This window comes from Acipenser ruthenus, unplaced genomic scaffold (genome assembly GCF_902713425.1).
Source record: "Acipenser ruthenus unplaced genomic scaffold, fAciRut3.2 maternal haplotype, whole genome shotgun sequence".
Lineage (NCBI taxonomy): Eukaryota > Metazoa > Chordata > Actinopteri > Acipenseriformes > Acipenseridae > Acipenser > Acipenser ruthenus.
Genome location: NW_026708311.1, coordinates 1 through 13396, shown reverse-complemented (window position 1 = coordinate 13396; position 13396 = coordinate 1). Strand labels below are relative to the sequence as shown.

At 48.2% G+C, this 13396-nt stretch overlaps 1 protein-coding gene across 1 annotated transcript; it reads right to left on the bottom strand.

The window, feature by feature from the left end:
* Positions 1-269: 269 nt before the first annotated feature.
* Positions 270-13189, bottom strand: LOC117969082 (CST complex subunit CTC1-like; the record flags this gene model as incomplete). The annotated part of the gene is given in 15 exon segments (XM_059020775.1): positions 270-656; positions 1866-1995; positions 2528-2693; positions 4579-4643; positions 4790-4961; positions 5924-6001; positions 6681-6846; positions 7161-7314; positions 7529-7681; positions 7989-8078; positions 8948-9500; positions 10429-10543; positions 10845-10986; positions 12668-12868; positions 13033-13189. Coding segments are annotated over 15 exon segments (2446 nt in total), but the record flags the coding sequence as incomplete, so codon positions are not given.
* Between the last annotated feature and the right edge of the window lie 207 nt (positions 13190-13396).

Genomic DNA, 13396 nt, shown 5'->3' with positions numbered 1-13396 from the left:
GAGAAAGACTTCTAGTGGAAACGTTAGCCATTGAATTTACACTGAAGACCCTGAGAAAGACTTCTAGTGGAAACGTTAGTCATTGAATTTACACTGAAGACACTGAGAAAGACTTCTAGTGGAAACGTTAGCCATTGAATTTACACTGAAGACGCTGAGAAAGACTTCTAGTGGAAACGTTAGCCATTGAATTTACACTGAAGACGCTGAGAAAGACTTCTAGTGGAAACGTTAGCCATTGAATTTACACTGAAGACACTGAGAAAGACTTCTAGTGGAAACGTTAGTCACTTTTTATTTGTTGCAAACATTTACTTTTACAAAACAATGTCAAGGAGTCTGTCAGTCGTTCTGTGTGTCTCTTACTGGCTCAGTGAGTCTCGAAGTCTCTCTTACTCAGAGAGAGTGACACGTCTCTCTGTGTCTGTCAGCGTCTCACTGTCTCTCACAGTTCCCCCCTCAGTCTCTGCGTCTCTGTGTCCCCCTGAGTCTCTCTCACGGCTCTCTCTCTGAGTGTCTTTCAGTTTCCGTCTCTCTCTCTCTCTCTCTCTCTCAGTGTTGGCGTGTCATCTCCTCACAGTTCAGTTGCAGGTGGGGTGGAACCCAGGTCAGAAACTCAAAGTCGTCGATAGTGAAGCGCTTCAACTGGGCTTTCTCTGAAACACAAACACAGCAACACAACATCAACACAGAGACAGAGAAACACAGGGAGCGAGAAACACAGCAACACAACATCAATACAGACAGAAACAGAGACACACAAACACAGCAACACAACATCAACACAGACAGAAACAGAGACACACAAACACAGCAACACAATATCAACACAGACAGAAACAGAGACACACAAACACAGCAACACAACATCAACACAGAGGCAGAGAAACACAGGGAGCGAGAAACACAGCAACACAACATCAATACAGAGACAGAGAAACACGGAGCGAGAAACACAGCAACACAACATCAACACAGACAGATACAGAGACACACAAACACAGCAACACAACATCAATACAGAGACAGAGAAACACAGGGAGCGAGAAACACAGCAACACAACATCAACACAGAGACAGAGAAACACAGGGAGCGAGAAACACAGCAACAACATCAACACAGAGACAGAGAAACACAGGGAGCGAGAAACACAGCAACACAACATCAATACAGACAGAAACAGAGACACAAACACAGCAACACAACATCAACACAGACAGAAACAGAGACACAAACACAGCAACACAACATCAACACAGAGACAGAGAAACACAGCAACACAACATCAATACAGACAGAAACAGAGACACAAACACAGCAACACAACATCAACACAGACAGAAACACAAACACAGCAACACAACATCAACACAGAGACAGAGAAACACAGGGAGCGAGAAACACAGCAACACAACATCAACACAGAGACAGAGAAACACGGAGCGAGAAACACAGCAACACAACATCAACACAGACAGAAACAGAGACACACAAACACAGCAACACAATATCAACACAGAGACAGAGAAACACAGGGAGCGAGAAACACAGCAACACAACATCAACACAGAGACAGAGAAACACAGGGAGCGAGAAACACAGCAACACAACATCAATACAGACAGAAAGAGACACACAAACACAGCAACACAATATCAATACAGACAGAAACAGAGACACAAACACAGCAACACAATATCAACACAGACAAACACAGCAACACAGAAATGGGGGGAGAGAGACAAACAGGAGAGAGGAGGGAGAGAAACGAGAGGAGAGAAAGAACAAGTAAAACTGAGGAGAGAGACGGAGGGGGACAAACAGAGACACACACAGAGCGAGAGGGAGTGGTGTCCAGTCTCACCCAGTCTCTGTTGGAGGGTCAGGCTGCCTGGGCTCAATCTGCAGGTGATCTGGACCGGGCTGCAGACCAGAACGCTGCAGCACAGCGTGGAGAGGGAGAGCAGAAAGGAGTCCTCACACTGCTCCCAGGCCTGAGCACGGGACAGGGGGACAGGGGGACAGGGGACAGTTAGTACTCAACAGCGCGGGGAACACTAAAAACAAACTACAAATTCAAACTGAAGACACCGAGACTAGAGACTTCTAATGGAAACGTTAGCCATTGAATTTACACTGAAGACACTGAGAAAGACTTCTAGTGGAAACGTTAGCCATTGAATTTACACTGAAGACCCTGAGAAAGACTTCTAGTGGAAACGTTAGTCATTGAATTTACACTGAAGACCCTGAGAAAGACTTCTAGTGGAAACGTTAGTCATTGAATTTACACTGAAGACACTGAGAAAGACTTCAGCCATTCAATTTTAGTTTCTTAGCATTTCTAAGGACCTTGCCCTGACCCTGATACAGGCACTGCTACACAGGAACGCCAGTGGCTTGACTTGGTTTCTGCTACTGTGTAAAACTTTATAAAGAGAGACTGAATCTAAAATCAAGGACTGTGCTGCTGCTGTGAATCGCAGGCAGCGTTCAGCATTCCTAAAGTTTAAAAGAACCCCTCACCCCGTCCTCGTCGCTCGTCCCTCTGCAGTCGTATGTCACGTGACCCCTGACCCCGACCTCCCGCTGTAGCTCCTCCCACTCAGCCCCGCCCAGCCGCAGGAGCACCGACACGTTGCGATTCCGACAGACAACGTGAGCGAACCCGCTGCCGTCATCCACAACAAACCTGAAACACCATCGCACTGAAACACCATCGCACTGTAACACCAACACACTAACATAATCACATTGAAACACACAATCACACTGAAACACACCATCACACTGTAACACAATCACATTGAAACACACAATCACACTGAAACACACCATCACACTGTAACACAATCACATTGAAACACACCATCACACTAACACAATCACACTGTAACACAATCACAAGGTAACACAAACACACTGAAACACAAACACACTGAAACACACCATAGCACTGTAACACACCATCACACTGAAACACACCATCACACTGAAACACACCATCGCACTGAAACACACCATCGCACTGAAACACACCATCGCACTGAAACACACCATCGCACTGAAACACACCATCGCACTGTAACACACCATCGCACTGAAACACACCATCACACTGAAACACACCATCACACTGAAACACACCATCGCACTGAAACACACCATCGCACTGAAACACCATCGCACTGTAACACACCATCACACTGTAACACACCATCACACTGAAACACACCATCACACTGTAACACACCATCGCACTGAAACACACCATCGCACTGAAACACACCATCGCACTGAAACACACCATCGCACTGTAACACACCATCGCACTGAAACACACCATCGCACTGAAACACACCATCGCACTGAAACACACCATCGCACTGAAACACACCATCGCACTGAAACACACCATCGCACTGAAACACACCATCGCACTGAAACACACCATCACACTGAAACACACCATCACACTGAAACACACCATCACACTGTAACACAATCACAAGGTAACACAAACACACTGAAACACAAACACACTGAAACACAAACACACTGAAACACACCATCACACTGTAACACACCATCACACTGTAACACAATCACACTGTAACACAATCACAAGGTAACACAATCACAAGGTAACACAAACACACTGAAACACAAACACACTGAAACACAAACACACTGAAACACACCATCACACTGAAACACACCATCACACTGTAACACCATCACACTGTAACACCATCACACTGTAACACCATCACACTAACACAATCACACTGTAACACAATCACACTGAAACACAAACACACTGAAACACACCATCGCACTGTAACACAATCACACTAACAATCACATTGAAACACACCATCGCACTGTAACACAAACACACTGAAACACAAACACACTGAAACACAAACACACTGAAACACAAACCACACTGAAACACACCATCACACTGAAACACACCATCACACTGAAACACACCATCACACTGTAACACCATCACACTGTAACACCATCACACTGTAACACCATCACACTAACACAATCACACTGTAACACAATCACACTGAAACACAAACACACTGAAACACACCATCGCACTGTAACACAATCACACTAACAATCACATTGAAACACACCATCGCACTGTAACACAAACACACTGAAACACAAACACACTGAAACACAAACACACTGAAACACAAACACACTGAAACACACCATCACACTGAAACACACCATCACACTGTAACACCATCACACTGTAACACCATCACACTGTAACACCATCACACTAACACAATCACACTGTAACACAATCACACTGAAACACAAACACACTGAAACACACCATCGCACTGTAACACAATCACACTAACAATCACATTGAAACACACCATCGCACTGTAACACAAACACACTGAAACACAAACACACTGAAACACAAACACACTGAAACACAAACCACACTGCCGTCCTCCACAACCAACCAAAAACACAGTTACACAACACAGTGTAACAGAGCCAGCCACACACACACACACACACACAGCTCTACTTACTTGGCTTTTGCTTGGAAGACACCATTCTCAGAGCTGCAGGGGGGGTGGTTTCTGGTGCAGCGACCCTATTGGGTGAAAGAGAAAGAGGAAGTCAGCAACGCCATTGTGCGTCTCTGTGTTTCCGGGCATGTCTGTGTGTGTGAGTGTGTGTGAGTGTGTGTGTCTCAGTGTGTGTGTGTGTCTCAGTGTGTGTGTGTCTCAGCAGGTCCACCTGTTTGAAGACGCTGGCACACTGTGAACACGTCCACCGCAGATCCACCAACACCACGGAGCTGACGTGACATCGCACCCTACCCAGAATGCTGTGCACCGAGTCGGACGCCCAGTCGCCCAGATCCACCAGGGGGGGAGAGGAGGAGGAGGGGTCAAGGTCAAGATTAGGACTGTGAAAAACAAAAAGACAAAAACTTAATACTGATCCGTCCTTCAACCCTCTCTCCCTTCCCCCTTCTCTCTCTCTCTCTCCTTTCCCCTCCCCTCCTGAAAAACCAGGAATGGATCAAACTGCTACGCAATGGGAGTCTCATTTCCATCCCTGTACAGTACTTAAAAAACAAATGAAAACACAGCAAACCTAATCCAATCCAAGATCCTGCCTAACATGCAATACTACAACCCACAGCATCTATTTAACTCTCTCTCTCTCTCTCATATTAAAGGCATGCTTTAAAAAAACATTCATTATTAGCAGTGTGGAGTAGTGGTTAGGGCTCTGGATTCTTGACCAGAGGGTCGTGGGTTCAATCCCAGGTGGGGGACACTGCTGCTGTACCCTTGAGCAAGGTACTTTACCTAGATTGCTCCAGTAAAAACCCAACTGTATAAATGGGTAATTGTATGTAAAAATAATGTGATATCTTGTAACAATTGTAAGTCGCCCTGGATAAGGGTGTCTGCTAAGAAATAAATAATAATAATAATAATAATAATCTATATCTCTATCTTTACCTCTCTATAGATCTACATCTCTCTATCTCTATCTCTCTATCTCTATATCTATATATCTCTATCAATCTCTCTATCTCTCTCTCTATTATTTTGAGGTGCACAGAACCGGGTTTAAAATGCACTGACAGGTCGGATCCAGTCATCCAAATGGTCCGTTTCCTCCTCGTTATGCTGGAGTCGCTCTCAAAATCTAAATTTTCTACAAGTAGTAACGCTTGAGCAGCAACAGGAGGCGCTCCTCGAGTACCACGAAAGGGTCAAGGTGGGCATTCTGCACAACAGAGTCGCTGCCTCTTAAAAACACCCCGAGACACGGGCGGCTGTTCGTTGCGTTTCACTCGAGGAACCCGTCTGGCTGCTCCTTGCTTTGTGTCGAATGGATTCTAGTCTGGCTCACCTGGGTGAGGCGTCGCCTCCCAGTCCCACCACAGTGAGGCAGCTCAGAGCAGTGTACCGACAATACAGCTTCCCCTGCCTAAAGAGAGGGGGGGGGACGGGGGGGGGAACAACAGAGAGGGCTTTAGTGCTGTATTACACAACATGACATCACTCACTGCCAGCAGAGAGGAGAATGAACCAGCCCCTTCTCAAAGTGTAGTAAAACACAGAGAGGAGAATGAACCAGCCCCTTCTCAAAGTGTAGTAAAACACAGAGAAGAGAATGAACCAGCCCCTTCTCAAAGTGTAGTAAAACACAGAGAGGAGAATGAACCAGCCCCTTCTCAAAGTGTAGTAAAACACAGAGAAGAGAATGAACCAGCCCCTTCTCAAAGTGTAGTAAAACACAGAGAAGAGAATGAACCAGCCCCCTTCTCAAAGTGTAGTAAAACACAGAGAAGAGAATGAACCAGCCCCCTTCTCAAAGTGTAGTAAAACACAGAGAAGAGCATGAACCAGCCCCCTTCTCAAAGTGTAGTAAAACACAGAGAAGAGCATGAACCAGCCCCCTTCTCAAAGTGTAGTAAAACACAGAGAAGAGAATGAACCAGCCCCCTTCTCAAAGTGTAGTAAAACACAGAGAGGAGAGTGAACCAGCCCCTTCTCAAAGTGTAGTAAAACACAGAGAGGAGAATGAACCAGCCCCCTTCTCAAAGTGTAGTAAAACACAGAGAAGAGCATGAACCAGCCCCCTTCTCAAAGTTTAATCTAGTTACCTGGACAGTTTGCTCTCCAGGCGGTGAAAGTTAACTCTGGCCCCAGGCAGCAGGCCCGGGATGTAGGGAAGCTGGGTGAAGTCGATATAGACCTTGAGAGACTGGGAGGGTCTGTCTGCATCGCACACCGAGAGCTGGACACTCACTCCACAATCCAGAGCCACTCCTGTTTACACAGAGAGAGACAGAACCAGAGTGACTCCTGTTTACAGAGAGGCAGAACCAGAACCATAGTGACTCCTGTTTACACAGAGACAGAACCAGAGTGACTCCTGTTTACAGAGAGACACAGAACCAGAGTTACTCCTATTTACAAAGAGACAAAACCAGAACCAGAGTGACTCCTGTTTACACACACACACACTCACAGAATCAGAGTGAAACTGGATTAAAAGTACAAATTAATTTCAATAACTAAGTCCAGTATCAAAAACACTCCTGTTCACACACACAGAGACAGAAGCAAGGCCACACCCCTACCCGGTTTGCTGCCCTGTGATTGGACGATCACAGCCTTTCCCTTGCCTTCATCCAGAGTGACTCTGTCGAGGATGAGCCCGGAGAAAGAGAGGAGGGAGGTGGGGGAGAGGGAGAGGGAGAGGAGAGCGGAGACTGAGAGGAGGGGCTGCAGGTCCTAAAGGGGAGCGAGAGCACAGCAAAGTGAATTCAGTTTCATACAGTGTCTGTATACAACACAGTGACTTAGATATTATTATTTTTTTTTTTTAACATCATGTAAATCAAAAGAAAATTTGACCACAGCTGTACTCCGGGCAACGCTGGCGGGACCGCACTGCAAAACACGGATCTTAAACCCTGGATGATGGGAGCGATGAAGCTGCGCTTGCCTGTCTCCAGCTCTCCTCTCTGGGGTGAGGTTCCAGACACTGCAGGTGCCAGTCCGGGTGTACTGGGAGGAAGAGCGAGCACTGGGAGCCCTGGGGAGCCCCTACTGGGAGGACGGCGGGGGGGCTGGAAAGCTGGCCGAAGACATTGGGGTCCTGCAGATACAACGATACAGGAGCGCTCAGACACAGTCTCCCCGCTAATAGAGAGAGACACAAACACACACACACACACACACACACACACACACAGACACACTGAGACACAAACACACACACACACACACTGAGACACAAACACACACACACACACACACACACACACACACTGAGACACACACACACACACACACTGAGACACAAACACACACACACACACACACACACACACACACACACACACACACACACACTGAGACACACACACACACACACACACACACTCTCTCTCTCCGATTCTCACCGCAGTGTGGGGAGCCACCAGTCTGTAGAGTCGTCCTGGGTGAATCAGAGGAAACCAGCGGACAGAATCACCCACAAACTGCAGCTCAGCCTGTCAAAGAAAACAGGGAGAACGTCACCAGAGACACCCCAAAAACATCTCCATCAGCACACAGCCCCAAAATACATCTCCACCACCAGAGACACCCCCAAAACCACATCTCCACAACCAGAGACACCCCCAAAAACACATCTCCACCACCAGAGACACCCCAAAACCACATCTCCACCACCAGAGACACCCCAAAAACATCTCCATCACCACACAGCCCCAAAACACATCTCCACCACCAGAGACTCCCCAAAAACACATCTCCACCACCAGAGACACCCCAAAACACATCTCCACCACCAGAGACACCCCCCAAAACACATCTCCACCACCAGAGACACCCCCCAAAACACATCTCCACCACCAGAGACAGCCCAAAAACACATCTCCACCACCAGAGACACCCCAAAACCACATCTCCACCACCAGAGACACCCCCCAAAACACATCTCCACCACCAGAGACACCCCCCAAAACACATCTCCACCACCAGAGACACCCCAAAACCACATCTCCACCACCAGAGACAGCCCAAAACCACATCTCCACCACCAGAGACAGCCCAAAACCACATCTCCACCACCAGAGACAGCCCAAAACACATCTCCACCACCAGAGACAGCCCAAAAACACATCTCCACCACCAGAGACAGCCCAAAACCACATCTCCACCACCAGAGACACCCCAAAACCACATCTCCACCACCAGACACCCCCAAAACCACATCTCCACCACCAGACACCCCAAAACCACATCTCCACCAGACTCCCCAAAAACACATCTCCACCACCAGAGACACCCCAAAAATCTGTGGAATAAAAAAAAAAAAAAATACAACCTTATTCATAACCGACCAACTCTGACTCACCCTGAGAGGGGCGCTGTTGCTCTCTCCCCCCCACTCCTCCTCTCTCAGGGGTCTGTTTCGGGGGTCCCTGCTCCACACTTGGGGTCCCCCCTCCAGGTAGGCGGTGGCTCCGAAGCCCAGCCCAAGCCCGGTTCTGTTCCGAGCCCGGTTCTCCAGAACCAGGCTGCTCGGGTGAGCATTGCGGAACATCAGCCCTTCCTTGTCTGTGACCCGCAGCAGCACCGACACCCAGGACCGGAGCGCCGTCACCTTCCGCTTGCGGGCAGAATTCCCCATCCCCGTTTCTCCCGCGGGTTTTTTCCCGGGAGGAGATTTAGGGGAGATCTCTCGAGGGGAATCCTGTACAGTTTTACCCGAAGAATCAGGGATTTCTCTGTCTGTTTCGGGCTCCGGGGCTGGAGTTCTGTCTGTTTTTTTTACAGACTGTTCGGGGGTCGCTGTGCCCCCCTCTCCCTCCCTCCCCACCCCCTCACTCTCCCTGCTCTGCAGTGTGGACATGGCAGAGGACTGGCTGAGAATCTGGACGTCATTCACACTGAACTGGACGTAGACCCTGAGAGACGGACAGAAGCACAGACAGCATCGCAATCATATTGATTGAGTCGTTCAGCAGACGCTTTGATCCAAAGCGACTTGCAGAGACTAAGGGGGTGAACTCTGCATCATCAACTGCTGCTGCTGCTGCTGCAGAGTCACTTCCAATAGGACCTCGTTTGTTTGACGTCTCATCCGAAGGACGGAGCACAAGGATTACTAACACAGGGTCTGGGTTTGAGTCCTGTTTTTTCCCCCAATTCAAGGTCCCTTTCCAAAGTCCATTTTCATTTTCGTCAGTTCCAACACCTCGTTGATCAAAAAAAAAAAAAAATTTGCACTCAGCAGTATTCTGTTAAAATGAGCATCTGACAACGAGAAACTGTCATCACAGACTCGCTGGAGCAGCGTTTACAGAAAAGGGGGTCTCGATACCAGGAGGGTCAAATCCCGGCTCAGCCACTGACTCCCTGTGAGTGTGTGTGAGAGAGAGAGAGAGAGAGAGAGAGAGAGAGAGAGAGAGAGAGAGAGAGAGAGAGAGAGAGAGAGTGAGTGTGTGTGTGTGCGTGTGAGAGAGAGAGAGGAGAGAGAGAGAGTGTGTGTGTGCGTGTGTGTGACCCTGAGCAAGTCGCTTCACCTCCTTGTGCTCCGTCCTTCGGACGAGACGTCAAACAAACGAGCTCTTATTGGAAGTGACTCTGCAGCAGCAGCAGCAGTTGTTGATGATGCAGAGTTCACCCCCCCTAGTCTCTGGAAGTCGCTTTGGATCAAAGCATCTGCTAAATGGCTCAATAATAATAATAATAATAATAATAATAATAATAATAATAATAATAATAATAATAACAATAATAACAGCAGCATTACAAGTAAAGACAATGACAGTAAAATTCTTCACAACACTGAATATATTAACAGGAGAGCAATGCTCTCAGGATCAGCCCCACCTGCAGCTGCGCTCCCTGATGAACTGGGAATCCTCCAGCTGCTTCCAGGACGGGAATTCTGTCCTGAGGAATCTCTCCATGACCACGGAGCAGCTCCGGAGCTGAACCAGGCAGCCTGCCAGGAAAAAACAAAACACGAATGCTTTATTACATCGAAAAAATAAATCAACGTCAATGACCAAGAAGCTGATCTGCCAGCGATGGATAAAATACTAAATATATCCGTCCAGAGAGACACGCAGACCAGCTGCGGACAAAAGCGTTGAATCACCCTCCTGATAGAAATGAACTCATTCTAACTGTGTTTCAATCCTACAATTCTAGGCGATGCAAAACTCTGAGCTGTGTATATATATATTTATAACTGCGTGTTTGATGAAATTAAAAATCAATCAATCAATCAGAAGTGTGCTGACCAGTCCAGGCTGTGTGAATGCCAGCCCTGGTGTGGCTTGTGTTGGGATCCGTTTCCACTAGCACGCAGTCCAGAGACCCGGTCTGATCCGCCAGCTGCACACAGACACTCCCAGTGCTCAGCTGCAACACTCCCACTACGATCTGCAGAGACAAACACACAGAAACTCACAGACTCACACTAGCCCTGCTGCTGCTGCTGCTGCACCCAGTCCTGGGGTTCAGAGCTCCCCTCAATGAAGTCTGTTATTATTATTAATATTGAAATGATCAGGAGCCAGGAGTTTGAGCAGGGTTACAAACTCACACTAGCCCTGCTGCTGCTGCTGCTGCACCCAGTCCTGGGGTTCAGAGCTCCCCTCAATGAAGTCTGTTATTATTATTAATATTGAAATGATCAGGAGCCAGGAGTTTGAGCAGGGTTACAAACTCACACTAGCCCTGCTGCTGCTGCTGCTGCACCCAGTCCTGGGGTTCAGAGCTCCCCTCAATGAAGTCTGTTATTATTATTAATATTGAAATGATCAGGAGCCAGGAGTTTGAGCAGGGTTACAAACTCACACTAGCCCTGCTGCTGCTGCTGCTGCACCCAGTCCTGGGGTTCAGAGCTCCCCTCAATGAAGTCTGTTATTATTATTAATATTGAAATGATCAGGAGCCAGGAGTTTGAGCAGGGTTACAAACTCACACTAGCCCTGCTGCTGCTGCTGCTGCACCCAGTCCTGGGGTTCAGAGCTCCCCTCAATGAAGTCTGTTATTATTATTAATATTGAAATGATCAGGAGCCAGGAGTTTGAGCAGGGTTACAAACTCACACTAGCCCTGCTGCTGCTGCTGCTGCTGCACCCAGTCCTGGGGTTCAGAGCTCCCCTCAATGAAGTCTGTTATTATTATTAATATTGAAATGATCAGGAGCCAGGAGTTTGAGCAGGGTTACAAACTCACACTAGCCCTGCTGCTGCTGCTGCTGCACCCAGTCCTGGGGTTCAGAGCTCCCCTCAATGAAATCTATTATTATTAATATTGAAATGATCAGGAGCCAGGAGTTTGAGCAGGGTTACAAACTCACACTAGCCCTGCTGCTGCTGCTGCTGCTGCTGCTGCACCCAGTCCTGGGGTTCAGAGCTCCCCTCAATGAAGTCTGTTATTATTATTAATATTGAAATGATCAGGAGCCAGGAGTTTGAGCAGGGTTACAAACTCACACTAGCCCTGCTGCTGCTGCTGCTGCACCCAGTCCTGGGGTTCAGAGCTCCCCTCAATGAAGTCTGTTATTATTATTAATATTGAAATGATCAGGAGCCAGGAGTTTGAGCAGGGTTACAAACTCACACTAGCCCTGCTGCTGCTGCTGCTGCTGCTGCTGCACCCAGTCCTGGGGTTCAGAGCTCCCCTCAATGAAGTCTAGTATTATTATTAATATTGAAATGATCAGGAGCCAGGAGTTTGAGCAGGGTTACAAACTCACACTAGCCCTGCTGCTGCTGCTGCTGCACCCAGTCCTGGGGTTCAGAGCTCCCCTCAATGAAGTCTGTTATTATTATTAATATTGAAATGATCAGGAGCCAGGAGTTTGAGCAGGGTTACAAACTCACACTAGCCCTGCTGCTGCTGCTGCACCCAGTCCTGGGGTTCACAGCTCCCCTCAATGAAGTCTGTTATTGTTATTAATATTGAAATGATCAGGAGCCAGGAGTTTGAGCAGGGTTACAAACTCACACTAGCCCTGCTGCTGCTGCTGCTGCTGCTGCACCCAGTCCTGGGGTTCAGAGCTGCCCTCAATGAAGTCTGTTATTTGAAATGATCAGGCGCTCCCCCTCCTCACCACAGGGGGCGCCAGTTGCTCCACTCTCTGGCGGTACACAGACCAGGCGAGGCGTGTGTTGATCTCTGGTCCTGTGAGATGCTGGATCTCGGAGGCTGGGAGGAGGGAGGGGAGGGACAGGGCCCCCCAGCCCTGGGTCTCTATGAGGGACGACAGCTCAGAGATAGTGGGGGCCCGCCAGGGGGGGGCCAGTAAACTGTACTGAGAGAGACGAAAAAATACACAGAGGCACAAGCTGAAACATTTAAAGTAATGGGAAACAACAACAACAATAATAATAATAATAATAATAATAATAATAATAATAATAATAATAATAATAATAATAATAATAATAATATTGCTGTAGCTGTAGTTCCTGGTACCTCCACCAGGGGGCAGCAGTGCGGCTCCTCCAGCATCTCTCTGTAAATGTCCCTCTTGTGTCTCCGTCCCGTTTCCTTGGTGACCAGAACCGAGCTGAGGAAGCGCCCCGCCACACTGGAGGCCATGCGAGAGGAACTCACCAGGCGAGGGCAAAACCTGGGGCAACAGAGAGAGAGGGGGGTGAGGGGTAAGAGGGTGAAACCTGGGGCAACAGAGAGAGAGGGGGGGTGAGGGGTAAGAGGGTGAAACCTGGGGCAACAGAGAGAGAGGGGGGTGAGGGGTAAGAGGGTGAAACCTGGGGCAACAGAGAGAGAGGGGGTGAGGGGTAAACCCTGGGGCAGATAGAGAGGGGGTAATAGGGGG